At 29.3% G+C, this 15,784-nt stretch overlaps 1 protein-coding gene across 1 annotated transcript in view; it reads right to left on the bottom strand.

Moving 5' to 3' along the window:
• The window catches only part of LOC126888505 (uncharacterized), a 30,111-nt gene extending 15,529 nt beyond the window's left edge, over positions 1 to 14,582 (bottom strand). Inside the window, exon 1 of the mRNA XM_050656845.1 lies at positions 14,511 to 14,582. Within this exon, the coding sequence (XP_050512802.1) occupies positions 14,511 to 14,582 (72 nt within the window). The remainder of the gene's footprint in view (positions 1 to 14,510) is intronic.
• Positions 14,583 to 15,784: the final 1,202 nt, after the last annotated feature.

The raw sequence follows: 15,784 nt of genomic DNA, 5'->3' as shown, positions 1-15,784 counted from the left end.
TATAAAATATATAAACTTTAGTTAGTTATATAGGTACCTATGTATAATAAATATTATATGGGTAAGTAGCCTATATATATATAAAATATAAGTAATATATTTAGTTATTATGTGCACATCAAAATAAAAATGCTGCTTATATAATTATATAATAGCCAAATATATAATATAATATGTATGTAAATTACTAAAATTTATAGGTATCTATATACATTATACATACTTTTACTTACTAGGTATTTAGGAAATATTGAAGTACCAATATGAATTTATTATTTTCAAGCTGCTTTTTATGTTCTTAAAATGTTTTAGTCCTTGTAGCTAGAAATACAGTCGCTTCGTCCTCACAGCGTAGACATAAATGCCTTAACTGTAAAACTGGAAACTATTTTCATATTTTGCCTTTTTGTTACCTACCCCCTTCCCTTGTGCAGGTATAAAATATGCAATGCAAGGGTCAGAATGACAATGAATGGCCGTTTCCGGATTCCCGAAAATTATAGGTAAAAATATTTTTATGGTATAAACTCAACTCAAAATGGTGTATTCATTTCAATTGAAAACGAAACGAGAATTTCTCATTTTCTTCAATAGAATTAAGTTTTAAACTTTTTTACCATACAATGAAAACGGTTTAAAAAAATGATGAATTAGATAGTTCAGTAGTACCTACCAAAATACCTAAATTTTATTAATTATTCTTAACGCGAAGTTGATAATCTATAGGCTAACATTATTCTTCTTCCTATAGGTATATACAGTATATTCTTTTTAAGATATTTTAAAAGTATATACAAGTATGTGTTAAGCATATACTTTTGCAAATACTTACGCATATACTAAGAATATTCGATTAAGGTATATTCTAAGAATAAACTTTTACGAACATTCCGAGATACTACGTACACGAATGTGCTCAGTATATTCGGTGCAAGAATATTCTTCGAAGCACATGCAAAGAACATGAAATTTAGAATGTTTTTTATGGTACATGCTATGCTTGTACTACGCATATACTAAAAAGGATATACTTCGACGAATGTTGGTAGGATATGCTTAGAACATGATGCGAACATCATTGTTATGTGGGTATATAATACAGTAAAACAATACTGTAAATTTCATTAAGATCGGTGCAGTGCAATATATTTTGCAAAATAAATTTTGCAATCCAGCTTTCGCAAAAAAGATTCATTTTTTCAAAATGTTACAGGACTGAAAATAAAGCAGATAGCAAGTTGAAATTTTTTTACGTATAGAACTGTACTGTACCTTTCATATGCAATTAAAATCAATTAACTACCACGGCGTCAGGATTTTTGTTTAAATAAAAATTAATTATTGGTGCTGTGCGCAGGACAGCGGATAGTTTGCTCTGATTGGGCATTCCAATGACCTTTGAAAATGATTGATACATTTTAATTTTTATTACATATCGATATAAATAAATAAATTTGTTTATTGCAAAATAAAAACACATACTCTATCCTTTGAAATAACACTTTTTTTAGCAAAAACTTTCTTTGTTCATATATTTTAACTTAGAGAATAAAAGTTTATTATTTTTATACATATGCAATTGTTTAAACAATATTTCACAAACAATAATAAAATTAGTTTGATTTTTCTGGAATTAAAATATTAAAATACAACAAAATATAGAGTAAGAAAATAATATATTAGATAAAGATTGAAAGAAATTTTGGTGGAAATCAACTTGTGTGAATCCAATACCGCTGTCCTGCGCGTAGCACCAATAATTAATGTTTATTTAAAAAAATTCCTGACGCCGTGGTAGTTAATCAATTTTAATTTTACAAATTGCAAATGAAAGGTACAGTACACTTCTATACGCAAAAAAAGAATGGATGTGTACTTTGTACGCACGTAAGAAGTTATACTTTTATTATATGATTATATGATTATAAACGAAATTAATATACTTTTTATTTATATTTTATTTAAATATTAAATTAATTTATACTTACTACTTCTCAAAAATTTTTATTAAAACAGTGCCAAAAATTAAAATAACAAAAAAAAAAAATTAAAACACACACAAACACATTAAAAATGCCACAAATGATTTCTGAACATTAATTGTCGGAAAATTTTTTAACTAAATACTTATTTTCTGAAAATAAAATTATATAATAAATATACTTACAATCATAAAATGTATAAAAAAAATAAAAAAATAAAAGTTTCTATTGGGATTCGAACCAACTTACCACGCGGCTGGTATTTGCGTTGTATTGGGATTCACTCGCATTAAAACTTCGCCACAGAGACAGTTTGTCATTATGTGCGAAGATCGTCGAACTAAACAGATTAACCTTTTGACATTTTTAACTTATGTAAATCAAATTATTTTGATTTTGAATTGAAATGATTTAGAATTGAAAAAATACAACAAAACATAGAGTAAGAAAACAATATATTAGGTGAATATTGATAGAAATTTTGATGGTAATCAAATTATGTAAATAAAAGTATTACATACTACTTATGTATTTTGGTAGGTTCAAGGTAGGTATCGGAGCCCGTATAACGACTAATAAATTTCGCAATCACTTGCGTCGTGCAAAGTGGCTATGTTCAAATATCATAACAAAATTTGATCAACTATTTATAAAACACTTACCAGTGAAAGATTCTTTAGCTTTGAATAAGCGAGATCTGCGGCACTCATACTAGTCACAGTTTGATGAGCTTTCACATTGGCATGCAACAATCATCTTTTCTATGTAAATAAGTCCAAAAATATAATATGAAAACTATTTAAAAAGGCAGTATAACCATTAACTAACTTTTTGTTTGTTGTTTCTCTTCCTACAAATTTTAAAACGCAACAAGCATACATTATAACCAAACCACAGTCCCACAGCTGTGCCACAGCTGCCATATTGGATAATTTTTGTCATGTCATTTGAACATCCAATCAGAACAAAGTTATAATGCGCATGCGCCCGGTCGCTAGGTTTTACGATATAAAATTTCACCGTCATTACGCCCGTAAAGAAGTATAACTTCAAAAATTTCAACTTGCTATCTACTTTATTTTCAGTCCTGTAACATTTTGAAAAATTGAATTTTTTTTGCGAAAGCTGGATTTCAAAATTTATTTTGCAAAATCTATTGAACCGATCTTAATGAAATTTACAGTACTATTTTACTGTATCATAAAGCTTTTTTTGGGTGAAATATGAATTTCCTAAGTATAGCATAAATGGTGGAAAAACGTAAAATGCGAATACTTGTTTTTGTATGGTTTTTCGCAATTATTGCTATTTTGCAACAAGGGTGACTATTTTTTAAATTTTTAACTAATTCTATAGTATAGTAAATTTAGTTACGCAACTTTTATGTTAGTACATCTTTTCTAGGAAATGAATACTTTTAAAGTTATAATCAAAAAACCAAGAAAAAAATCGAATTTTTCCTTCATTTTTTGACATTTTAATTATTTAAACAATGTTCCGGACCTTTCTGAGAGGGAGGATAACTCAAATATTATTATTTGAGTTATTTTTAAGCAATTTCTGCAAAAACATTTGAGTCACCTCTCAACGTCCATCTCAAAACAGATGGGCCCCAGAGCCTATTTTACTTCAAATCAGGCCCGAGGCACTACACAATTTTCGGGCCCCTAAATATGATTTAATAATAATAATAACTTTTTTAAATAAATTAATTATTTAATAGAAATATAGTTGTACTAGAAATTTAAATTTTTATTAACAATATATAAAATTTATATTTAAACAATTAAACATTGTTTAAATACAGTGTGTTGTATTTAAGATGAAGACAGCTATATATGTCCATGTCGGCTATCAAAATAATGTACAGGATTTGAAGTTTTGCACAGTCAGGCAGGTGAAATGTTCACATTTTTTAAGACACATCAGCTGAAATTTAAGTTTTAAACACAGCCTACTGCGACTCCTCAAACAGGGTAAATTTTCGATATTTTGCTTGTTAGAGATATCGGAAAAAATTATTTGAAAAAGTTGTTCCAAACATTATTCTAACCCCATATACTAAATTGCATGACAAAATTCACAATTTTAGTTTTTTCAGTACTTGTTGTCAGGACCCTAAAATTCTTCTCAGCAGTCTCGAGATGCATCTCGGGCCAGCCAATTAAGTTCAAGGGTCCTCACTGCCACTGCAAATAATGAAATATTAAAAGTACGAATTTTGTCATAAAATTTGGTATGTCGTTATAATAATATTTGTAACAACTTTTTCAAATAATTTTTTCCGATCTGTACACACCGAACTGTACACTCATAGAAAAAATCGCTCTTTGCAAATGTCTGGTTTTATTATCTATTATCCAGATTTGTAAATAACACATTCACTAATTTTATCAATATTATTGGTTCGGTCGATTATTTATACAATATTATTGAAATTCCATATTTAAATGTTTTGGCCAATCCCCATATCGCTAGGAAAAGGGTTAATTGATATTGTCGTTTTCTATAGGAGATGACGGAGATGTACTTGTGACAAGTGAAGTCGCTTGAAAAACAGCGGAGCCATCATTTATCATTTTCTGTCGTAAATTTATTTTGTTATTGCAATAAGAATTTTTTTGGTGATCTTTCCGGGCCCCTTTAAAATGCGGGCCCGAGGCAGGTGCCTCACGGGCCTAGTGGTAAAATAGGCCCTGGCCCTGGACTATAACGTCAACGTCTGCCATCTTTCCCTGGCCATTTAATCTTTAATATCGGTAAAAAATCCTAATAGTAGAGCGTCGATTATCCGAACTAATTGGGGGACAGGGGTATTCGGAAAATCGGTTTTTTCGGATAATCGAACTATATATTGATATAGTCACACATATTTATCTACAGGAAATGAATGCCATATTTACATATTATCTACATTATTATGTTTATATTTAGTGAAAAAGGATAGGAATTATGAAAAAAAGTGCCATATTTGCAACAAAATAAGGATTTTTTAAGCGTCAATTACTAGCGCTTAAAATTCTTTAATTTTCGTACCGTTGAACTTCTCATCGCATACGTCGCAATAGGCAACTTGCATAAATTTTTAAATTCGAAAAAAATGTTATAAATCACAACAGAACATAATTTAAAACATGTATCAAAGATAAAAAAGTTTTGTTTGTCTTTCGTTTGGCCCCTAAAGACGATTAAAAATTCAAATTCAAACAGGTGGTCCAAAACGCATCGTGACGTCACTTGGTTTTACATTTACATTTTTCCAATAAAGTAAACAGAATTTTAAATTAAACGTTATAAACGTCAGTAGAAAATACATGTATGTGACGTTACAAGTGTTTTTGATCGTTCGACCTATTCATAGAAAATTTGTACTTTTACAAAATGGTTTTATTTTCAATAGTAAACCTTCGTTCCTTTCCTTCAAAAACAGTATAAAACTACAATTTTAACAAACTGGTATATATTATTACAATGACATACGATAAATGTCATTAGAATATAAATATTTTTGACTTATTCCACGACGATGAGCTTGCCAAATACCCAAGTAGGTGGAGGCCAATAAACTAAAGAATGAGAAGAAGAATATACCTAAATATAAGGTTGCGTCTAGGTATACGCTAACGTGTACGCAAATAAAAAAGTTAGTGTCAGTGATTTCTTATTTTTTATTTGTTTAGTGTTTGTTTTTAAATTAACTACGGAGTGCGGACAATTATTTAGTTCTTTTAATGAGTTTAAGAACATTTTAAAACAGTACGCAAAAGATAAGAGACTATAAATTAATATATATTTTTTTAGTTATAAATGAAATAGTATTACCGTAAAAGATTAAAATAAAAGGAAGACCTAAAGCTTTCACAATAGTAATTTACTTGTTTTGAAGCTATTATCCTTGTGGCATTTTTGTAATCAACTATTCTAAATGGTAACTAAGCCACAATTTAACTAAAAAATTGATTTTATTATCGTTTCGACTTCTAAACCGGATGTCGTTGTCAAAATACAAAATATTATTAAATTAAACAAAAATGTTGATGCTTAGTAAAAAATTTTTTCCAATAATTTATTTAATCTGACTAATTTTTGTATTTTGACAATGACATCCGATTTGGACGTCTAAACGTTAATAAAATAATTTTTTTAGTTAAATTATAAATTAAGTTAAAAATAGTTGATTATAATAATTCACTTATGTATAAAAATTATTTTAACAATATTTTGTACCTACATATATTGTACTAAATACATACAGTGCTAGTCAAAAGTCCGTACCCCCCCTCGTATCTTTTGAACGGTTATACCTATAATAGTGAAATTTGGAGATAGGAAATAAACGGACGTAAGCTTCTTAACTAGTCATGACAGGTGACGTAATAGTGACAGATGACTTTACAGCGCCACTGTGACAGATAATTTTAAATGGGACCTTATGGCAAGTGACACCTCGTTTGAAAGGTATTGAAAATACCTATTCAGTCATACTAATATTGTTTAAGTTTAAGCTAATTTTGACGAATTAATGAAATAAATATAAAATTGTAGTTTCATTTAATTAATTCAAAATTCAAAATTCCGCCTATGATTACTTGTCAAAAAGGTTGACGTTGACGTAAAAACTACTAGAGAATCGAAAAACGTCAACTTTTTTGACAAAAAAACCATAGGCGTACATTTGAATTTTTATTAATTAAATGCGAAGCTACAATATTATATTTATTTAATTTATTCACCAAAATCAAAATCAACTAAAACACAAAAAAATTAGTATGGCTGAGTAGGTATTTTGAATACCTTCCAAACGAGGTATCACTTGCCATAAGGTCCCATTTAAAATTATCGGTCACAGTGGCTCTGTAACGTCATCTGTCACTATTACGTCACCTGTCATAACTAGTTAAGAAGCTTACGTCAGTTAATTTCCTCCATCCAAATTTCACTATTATAGGTAAAACCGTTCAAAAGATAAGAGGGGGGTACGGACTTTTGACTAGCATTGTATAATTATTTTGCTAACCTAAATATACAGAGTGGCCCAAAAGTCTGGAAACGGTCAATTATCTCGTAAATTGCTAGTCATAATTGTACAAAATTTGAGGTACACCTATTTTCGGATACGGAGATTCCATATTTGATATTTGCAATGTTGCCAGATTTGCCGTTTCTCTTATATTATTAGTAACTTTGGTTTTTCAAATTCATCACCCTGTATATTCAGTCATTATTGGAATCTCCTATTTAATACGAGTTCAACCATATGTAACACTTATGATTTTATGTAGTCTGGAAGGTCTTAAATACATAAAACAGTGCAAAATTATGTAGATTTTAATAAATTTAAATATTTAAATGTAGAATGCTGTGATTTTGACATTTGTTCACCATTTACATTATTGACTAAAATTGACAGTAGTTATGTTTTGAAAAGTTCTGCAAGATAAATTGCTTCTCTAAAATGGCTCTTAACGAAAAAGAACGAATTACTATTCTAATGATGAGAGGGTACGGTGACAGAAAAAGATCTTATTGTGAAGTAGCCAACTTGTTCAATGATACTTTCCCAAACCGTTCTCCTATTCATAAGGCGACGGTACAAAAAACTGTAAGGCGATTTGAGGAATCTGGAGAAGTAAAAGATAGATACCGATCAGGTAGACCGAAAAGAGTTATGAATGACAACAAAATTTAGACATAATGCAAAGTTTTGTTGAAGATCCACATACATCCTCACGCAGGGTTGCACAAGTACATGATGTAGGTCGTTCTTCAGTCTTACGTGTATTAAGTAAGAATAAATTTAAACCATACAAAATTAACTTATTGCAAGAATTAAGTGAAGATGACTTCGATCGTAGATTACAGTTTACTGAGGTAATGATGGATAAAATTGAAAATCACGAAAATTTCGTTAACAGAATATGTTTTTCCGATGAAGCAACCTTTACACTGTGTGGAAGTGTAAATCGACACAATTTAAGGTACTGGAACGACGTAAATCCACACTGGATGCGTGAAAACCATACCCAAAGACCACAAAAATTAAATGTATGGTCAGGTATAGTAGGTACTCAGTAAATGTTACTTAGAAATGAAATTGTACCTACACTGAGAAACTTGTTTGGGGCCAATTTTAATCAGATATGGTTTCAGCAAGATGGAGCTCCAGCTCATTTTGGTGTAAATGTTCGGCGTTATTTAGATGAGATATTTCCCGGACGATGGATTGGTAGACGAGGTAGAATTGAATGGCCTCCACGTTCACCTGATTTCAATCCTAAAGATTATTTTTATTGGGGATACTTGAAAAATTCAGTTTACAAAACTAAACCAGCAAGTCTTGCAGAGCTAAGGCAACGAATTATCGATGAATCTCGATTAATTTCTAGACAATCATGGAGAAATGTGGTAGACGCATTCTACCACCGATTAGGGTACTGTCAACTCACAAATGGAGCACATTTTGAACACTTGATAAAGTAACCATTATGTTAAAAAATGTTGTAATCTATCAATTGTTACGTTTTAATGTAGTTGAAAATAGTTAGTATTAAAAAATTTATTGAGACATTTAGGCGTTGCCAGACTTCTGTTTTATGTATTAAAAAATGTTTATATCTTAAAAAAATGTTGTAATCTATCAATTGTTACGTTTTATTGTAGTTGAAAATAGTTATTACTAAAAAATTTATTGAGACAATTAGGCGTCGCTAGACTTCTGTTTTATGTATTTAAGACCTTCCAGACTACATAAAATCATAAGTGTTACATATGGTTGAACTCGTATTGAATAGGAGATTCCAATAATGACTAAATATACAGGGTGAGGAATTTGAAAAACCAAAGTTACTAATAATATAAGAAAAACGGCAAATCTGGCAACATTGCAAATATCAAATATGGAATCTCTGTATCCCAAAATAGGTGGACCTCAAATTTTGTACAATTATGTCTAGCAATTTACGAGATAATTGGCCGTTTCCAGACTTTTGGGCCACTCTGTATACTTTTATATATACACATTGATTTATTACAATTAAGTTTGAAACATCTGAATAGTTCTGCTTCCCTTCCCTTAACAAATATGTTTCCATCAAACAAACACTAAACATATCAAAATAGCATGTACCAAAATATATAGTAACTGCGTAAGCTAAATAATGACGTCACTGGCTGGATGAAATTTAATTCGCGTCTACCTAACTTTTTTATTTGCGTACACGTTAGCGTGTACCTAGACACAACGAAATATAACCATAATAAAAACTAATGCAAAACTATGTGACGTCACGTGCCGTTTGAACTATTTTATACTATTGAAGACTTTAAATATGTATTTCTAAGTTATTACGAGTTTTTGAAGCGTGAAATTTTGGAAATCTCCTTTTTAAACAAAACTGAACATTATTATCTAATAAAAAAAAATGTGCAAGTTCCCTATTGAGTGTTGGTTATTTCAGACATAACTTTCTGTTTTTAATTTTCTTTTTCAACGAGCAGACAGTTTTTCTTCTTGTAGGTACATACTTGAATGCCATACTTTGACTTAAATCGTTTTAACCAGCCTGTGCTTGCTTGAAAATTTGACGGCCATCCGAGTTTTTTGTTGAATTGAACTGCTTTTTCACACACAGAATCGGACCAGAAATAAGGATCTCCCTGGGATCTTTTCTGAGTAAACCAATTATATACAGCATCATCTAAATCCGTGTTTGAGGCAAGTTTCACTGTTTTACGACTTGAATCCGTCAGAAGAATCAGGCTGTGACATAAAATTACTTCTGCTCGTATTTCATAAAGTTAATTACCACCTTAACAACTAAGGTAGTGTCGCCAAATAAGGCCAGTGTCTTAATTAGGCCAATTGCAAATATTTTCTTAAATATAGATATTATATATTAGAGGTCACCGTAAATGTCTTTCTCAGTCAAAATCCTCTAAGCCATTGAGTCGGTAGTATCACATAGCAGCGCCAAGTAGACTAGACACGTGTTTGTTACGGTGCGGAAGTTCGTTTATAAATTTTAGGTAAGTTATAAAATTACTAAAATGGTACTTAATGAATATAAGACAATTATTATTTCTTTGTAAAGCGATAGTAAATTAATATTTTTTAAGGAACTGGAACTGTTTTTTCTCTATATTGCCTTTTATTATTTTTTTATGTTAAATAAAAAAGTAGACAGGGTCCTAATAAAGCCAATTGTCCTAGATGTGTGTAAATGTGCGATATGTGTGCTTAATGTATTGACAAATTTTTGTTTTTAATATGAATAAAAGTTTCTTTTTTAAAAAATGAAACTGGCCTTATTAAGCTACCAGTTCCTAATAAGGCCAAATATTCCAGATTTATTCAATGTTAAAATTTTATATTTCTTTATTTATTTAGTAAGTATTTTATCCTGAAATTCGATAGCTAAAATGTTAGGCAATACGTATACAAGAGTTTTCCCCCATATTGTTCCTGAATAAAATATTACAGATATTTAAACGTTAAGGTGGCCTTAATTGGCGACCATACTACTTTTTATTCATTGGATAACTTAATTTCAGATTCACCTTCCTCTAACCGTTTATTTATCTCAAATTAATCTTTCATAGAAAGGACAAAAAATTTACGTTTAGGTATTCTCACTCGAGTGTTTACGTGACAAGTTGGGAGTTCGGATAAGCGGTCGTTTGGTTGATCGAAGTTCGGATAATCGACGCTCTACTATGTATTCTCAAATTCTACTCAAGTTCGAAAATGATATATTTATATCTATACGTTACCACTGAATTATCCTTAGAATGAAAAATAAACGTTTATAATAATTAAATAAAAAGTTTATTTTATATTCTACGGAATCATCTATGATTGAGGTTAATGAGATAAATTACTTGGCATAAAACGTTGCAGTTGCAAATCATTCCATTTGTTCATTATGAAATATTATCCCGTAGGTTCAAAAATACGACGATTGCCGATCATTTTCTGACATTCTATTCGAACCCAGCTCGTAATGACTTTTTGGCTTCGATACGTATTTGCATGGATAGTTCAGAGAAATAAGGAAAAAAATAGCCTGTTGGTGACACAACCCCCTCCAGGCCAAAACCAAATTTTTTGAGTAGTGTGGACATATATAATAATCACCTATATGTTTCCTGCAGCCGATTTTGATGATATGCATAGTTATAAACAATTCAAGATCAAAAAATGCTAAATTTTCCTTTTTTTCGTTTATTGCCAAATGGCTAAGCATTTTAAACAAATTTGGAAGTAAGAAACTCATAAACCATATAAAAACTTCAATATGGCTCCCGCTGAATATGTCTATCCTTATTGGTTGCTTAGAAAATTGCAAAATAATTCATAAATTTTGAGTTTATATAAATATTCATTACTTATGTAAAAATGAACTTAGAATCTTCTTATTATACGGAATGCTGCGACTTCTGGTGCTTGAATTACACACTAAATTTCATAACAATTGGTCAAATAGTTTAAAAGTTATTTAATTTGTTTATCCCAAATTAATTTTTTTTGTAACACTAAGTCAGAAAATGATGAAGTTACAGTAATACTTTGGATAGTTTATGAAAGAAGAAGATTTATACTAATAACTTAATTAAAAAAGAATGACAAAAAATAATTCTAAGTATCGCAAAATTATTTTGCAAGAACATGTCGATTTTTTGCTTATAAACAATTAGAATAACTTTTTAACCATTACCCGTAGAAAAATTATTGTTCACATTTAGAAAGACTGAATTTTTATACAAATTTAAAAAAGAAAAAATTGTCCTAGGACAATTAGGGACGAAGTTGCCGCCCCCCATTTTTTAATTCACAGCAGCTTTCTTTATAACAATTACGAAATCAAATCAGTCACATTGGAAAGAGCATACTTCAGAGTTTTAATGTACCAAGTATAAAAAATATATACTTTCAAACAAATCGTCCACAAAACTTCAAAATGTGACCCTTAAAATCGGCCGGCCTCGAAACTTGGGAGATCGATGAGAAGGGGGAAGGAAATGTTAGCTGTATCTCTTGTTCTCGCCTATGAATTTCGACGTTTCTTTTTTTAATTTGTATGTACTTTTTGCGTACAGTACGAGTATGCATTATTTAAATAAATTAATTGTTATATACACCATCAAATTTGTTAAACAATTTTTTTTTCATTTATTTTTAATAATATTTGAAGTAATTTTAATCACAAAACATACATATTTATGAATAATATAATATTACATAGTTTTTTATTAAACTTAGTAATAATTTAAAGTATGAAAAAACAAATTATCCCATTCGATTGTTTCTAAAAATAGTATTGGTCTATGGAAATCAGAAAATCTCAAATAAACTAGGTTTTATTTTTCACTATTAGATGAATGAAAAACTGAAGTTACAGAACCACCAAAAAAGAGATAAACGTAATTGATTGGGGTTGGAAATTAAGCTAAGAACCGTTAGTGCCGATCCGATCAACAGATCTTCTTTATATCAGATATTTTATTAAAATAAACTATCTGCTCTTGCAAAACTGGTTGCACCGAGTACTTGTTAGTACAGAGAAGTAAATAGTTTATGGACTTCGGTTATCAAAACCTCAATCTTTCTCTATTATCTATCTTGGAGTTTCTTTTTTTAATCTGCATACGTATCTTTTTAATCTTTGCGTACGTTACGGATATGTTTTTTGTTAATAAAGTGGTTATTTAATTAACTATGTAAATTGTGTAAACAATTTTTGGAAATTCTTTTACGATATTTTTAGGATGACTTTGTTGGCCATTATAGGAGTGGATCATATGCACTTGACTTTACAAAAACTTATAATAAATGGGTAACTGATAATTGTTACGTTTTTCATAAAAATACAAGTATTCCTAGATAAACCTCCTTTAATTTTATTTTGATCTTGCTATCATACCAAAATGTATGAAATATATTTTGTTTTTTTTTGCAATCTTAAAATTATAACTTTCAATGTTGTAAGATACAATTATTACAATATTGTTCAAAATTTCTGAAAATAATTTTGTTCTTTTCATCCTCTCTCTAATTTTGTTACATTTCATTTTTCGTTTATCTAGTAGCATGTTTATCAAGAAATAAATCCTAGTTTATTTGAGATTTTTTTTATTTTCAATTTAATATTATAAGGCAATTTTAGATTTAGGAATAATTGAATAGGATTAGTAATATAATAATTACAGGGTGTAACAAAAATACAGGTCATAAATTTAATCGCATATTCTGGGACCAAAAATAGTTCCATTGAACCTAACTTACCTTAGTATAAATATGCACATAAAAAAAGTTACAGCCCTTTGAATTTACAAAATGAAAATCGATTTTGTCCAATATATAGAAGAGATTTTTTATTGAAAATAGACATGTGGTATTTTTTGGCAGGAGCATCTTACAAAAAAATTATAGTAAAATTTTGACACCATATAAAAATTTTATGGGGTTTTGTTCCTTTAAACCCCCCCAAACTTTTATGTTCGTTCCAATTAAATTATTAATGTGGTACTATTAGTTAAACACAATGTTTCTAAAACTTTTTTGCCTCTTAGTACTTTTTCGAAAAGTCAGTTTTTATTGAGATATTTTAAACATTCGTCAAATCCACCACATATTTGTATAATATGGTTAAGTACGATTATGAAGACTTGGTAATCGTATGAAAATTTATTATTTATAATTTACATTTTTAGGCATATTTTGAACCATCTTAAAAAAGAAGCCACATCTTAATAAAAGGTGCCTTATCGAAAAAATACTAAGAGACAAAAAAGATTTAGAAACATTGTGTTTAACTAATGGTGCTGCAGTAATAGTTCAATTGGAACGTACACAAACATTTGGGGGGTGTAAAGGAACAAACCCCCATAAAATTTTTATGTAAACATATTAAAAAAGAAGCCGCAACTCGATAAAAACTGCCTTATCGAAAAAATACTAAGAGGCAAAAAAGTTTTAAAAACAGTGAGTTTAACTAATGGTACCACAATAATAATTTAATTGGGTTGTACACAAAAGTTTGGGAGGTTTAAGGGAACAAAACCCCCATAAAATTTTTATGGGATGCAAAAATTTCACTATAATTTTTCTTTAAGATGTTCCTGTCATGAGAATGATACACGTCCATTTTCAATAAAAAATCTCTAATAGTTTTCGATATATTTGAAAAAATCGATTTTCATTTTGTAACTTCAAAGGGCTATAACTTTTTTTATGTGCACATTTGTATTAAGGTAAGTTAGGACCAATCGATCTATTTTTGGTTCCAGAATATGTGATTTACTTTATGACCTATATTTTTGTTACGCCCTGTATAACTAATATGTACGTTTTACAATAAAAGTTACATCAAATATTATTTAAAAAATTGAAAAAAATTGTTTACACAAATTTGATGGTGTATATACCAATTAGTTTATTTAAATAACGCATATTCGTAATGTACGTAAAAAGTACATACAAATTAAAAAAAGAAACAACGAAATAAATAATCGAGAACCAGAGATACTTACAGTTAACAGCTGCTCCTTCCCCCCTCTCATCGCTATCCCAAGTTTCAACGCCGGCCAATTCAAGGGCCACATTTTTAAGCTTTGTGGACGATTTGTTTGAAAGGAAATCTTTTGTATACTTGGTACTTTAAAACTTTGAAGTATGTTCTTTCAAATGCTGCTAATTTTATTGCTTAATTGTTATAAACAAAGTTGCCGTGAATTAAAAAAAGAAGGGGGCTAACTTTGTCCCTAATTGTCATAGGACAATTGTTTTTCTTTCTAAATGTGTATAAAAATTTAGTCTTTCTAAATATGGAAAAATAATTTTTCTACGGGTAACGGTTAGTAAGTTATTCTAATTGTTTATAAGCAAAAAATCGACATGTTTTTGCAAAATAATTTTACACTATTTATAATTATTTTTTGTCTTTTTTTTTAAATTAAGTTAATAGAATAAATCTGCTTCTTTCATAAACTGTCCAAAGTATTACTGTAACCTCATCGTTTTCTGACTTGTAGTGTTGCAAAAAAAATTAATTTGGGATAAACAAATTAAATAACTTTTAAACTATTTGACCAATTGCTTTGAAATTTAGAATATGATTTAAGCTCCAGAAGTCTCAGCATTCCGTGTAATAAGAAAGTTCTAACTTAATTTTTACATAAGTTATGAACATTTATAAAATCTCAAAATTTATGACTTATTTTGCAATTTTCTAAGCAACAAATAAGGATAGACATATGCAGTGAACGCCTTATTGAAGTTTTTTATATGATTTATCAGTTTCTTACTCTAAAATTTGTTTGAAATGCTTCATTTTTTAGTAATAGACGAAAAAAGCGAAAATTTAGCGTTTTTTGATCTTCATTTGTTTATAGAATGTAGCTATGTATATCATCAAAATCGGCTGCAGGAAACATATAGATTATTAATATAGATGTCCATACTACTCAAAAAATTTGGTTTCGGCCTGGAGGGGGATGTGTCACGAGAAAAATCTTATTTCTCTGGACTACGAGTTTTTGCCTACGGGTCATTTTGTTATTTCACATGGAGTATTGAGTGTTCTTAACGGTTTGTAAATCCCGGGACTGTTATTACAACATGGTGCTTCTATAAGTAAACTCTGCCATCTACTGACCAATAGTTACACTAACCCACATGTTACAGAACACTATAGCACAAATTCAGAAATGTGTTGACTACAGAGCGCTTCTAGAAATATTTAATGTAAATATTTTATATTTTACTATATACCTTACTATATTATTAATTAATATACAATTTTCAA

Source organism: Diabrotica virgifera, chromosome 7, assembly GCF_917563875.1.
Source record: "Diabrotica virgifera virgifera chromosome 7, PGI_DIABVI_V3a".
NCBI lineage: Eukaryota > Metazoa > Arthropoda > Insecta > Coleoptera > Chrysomelidae > Diabrotica > Diabrotica virgifera.
This window is presented reverse-complemented; position numbering and strand designations above follow the sequence as displayed.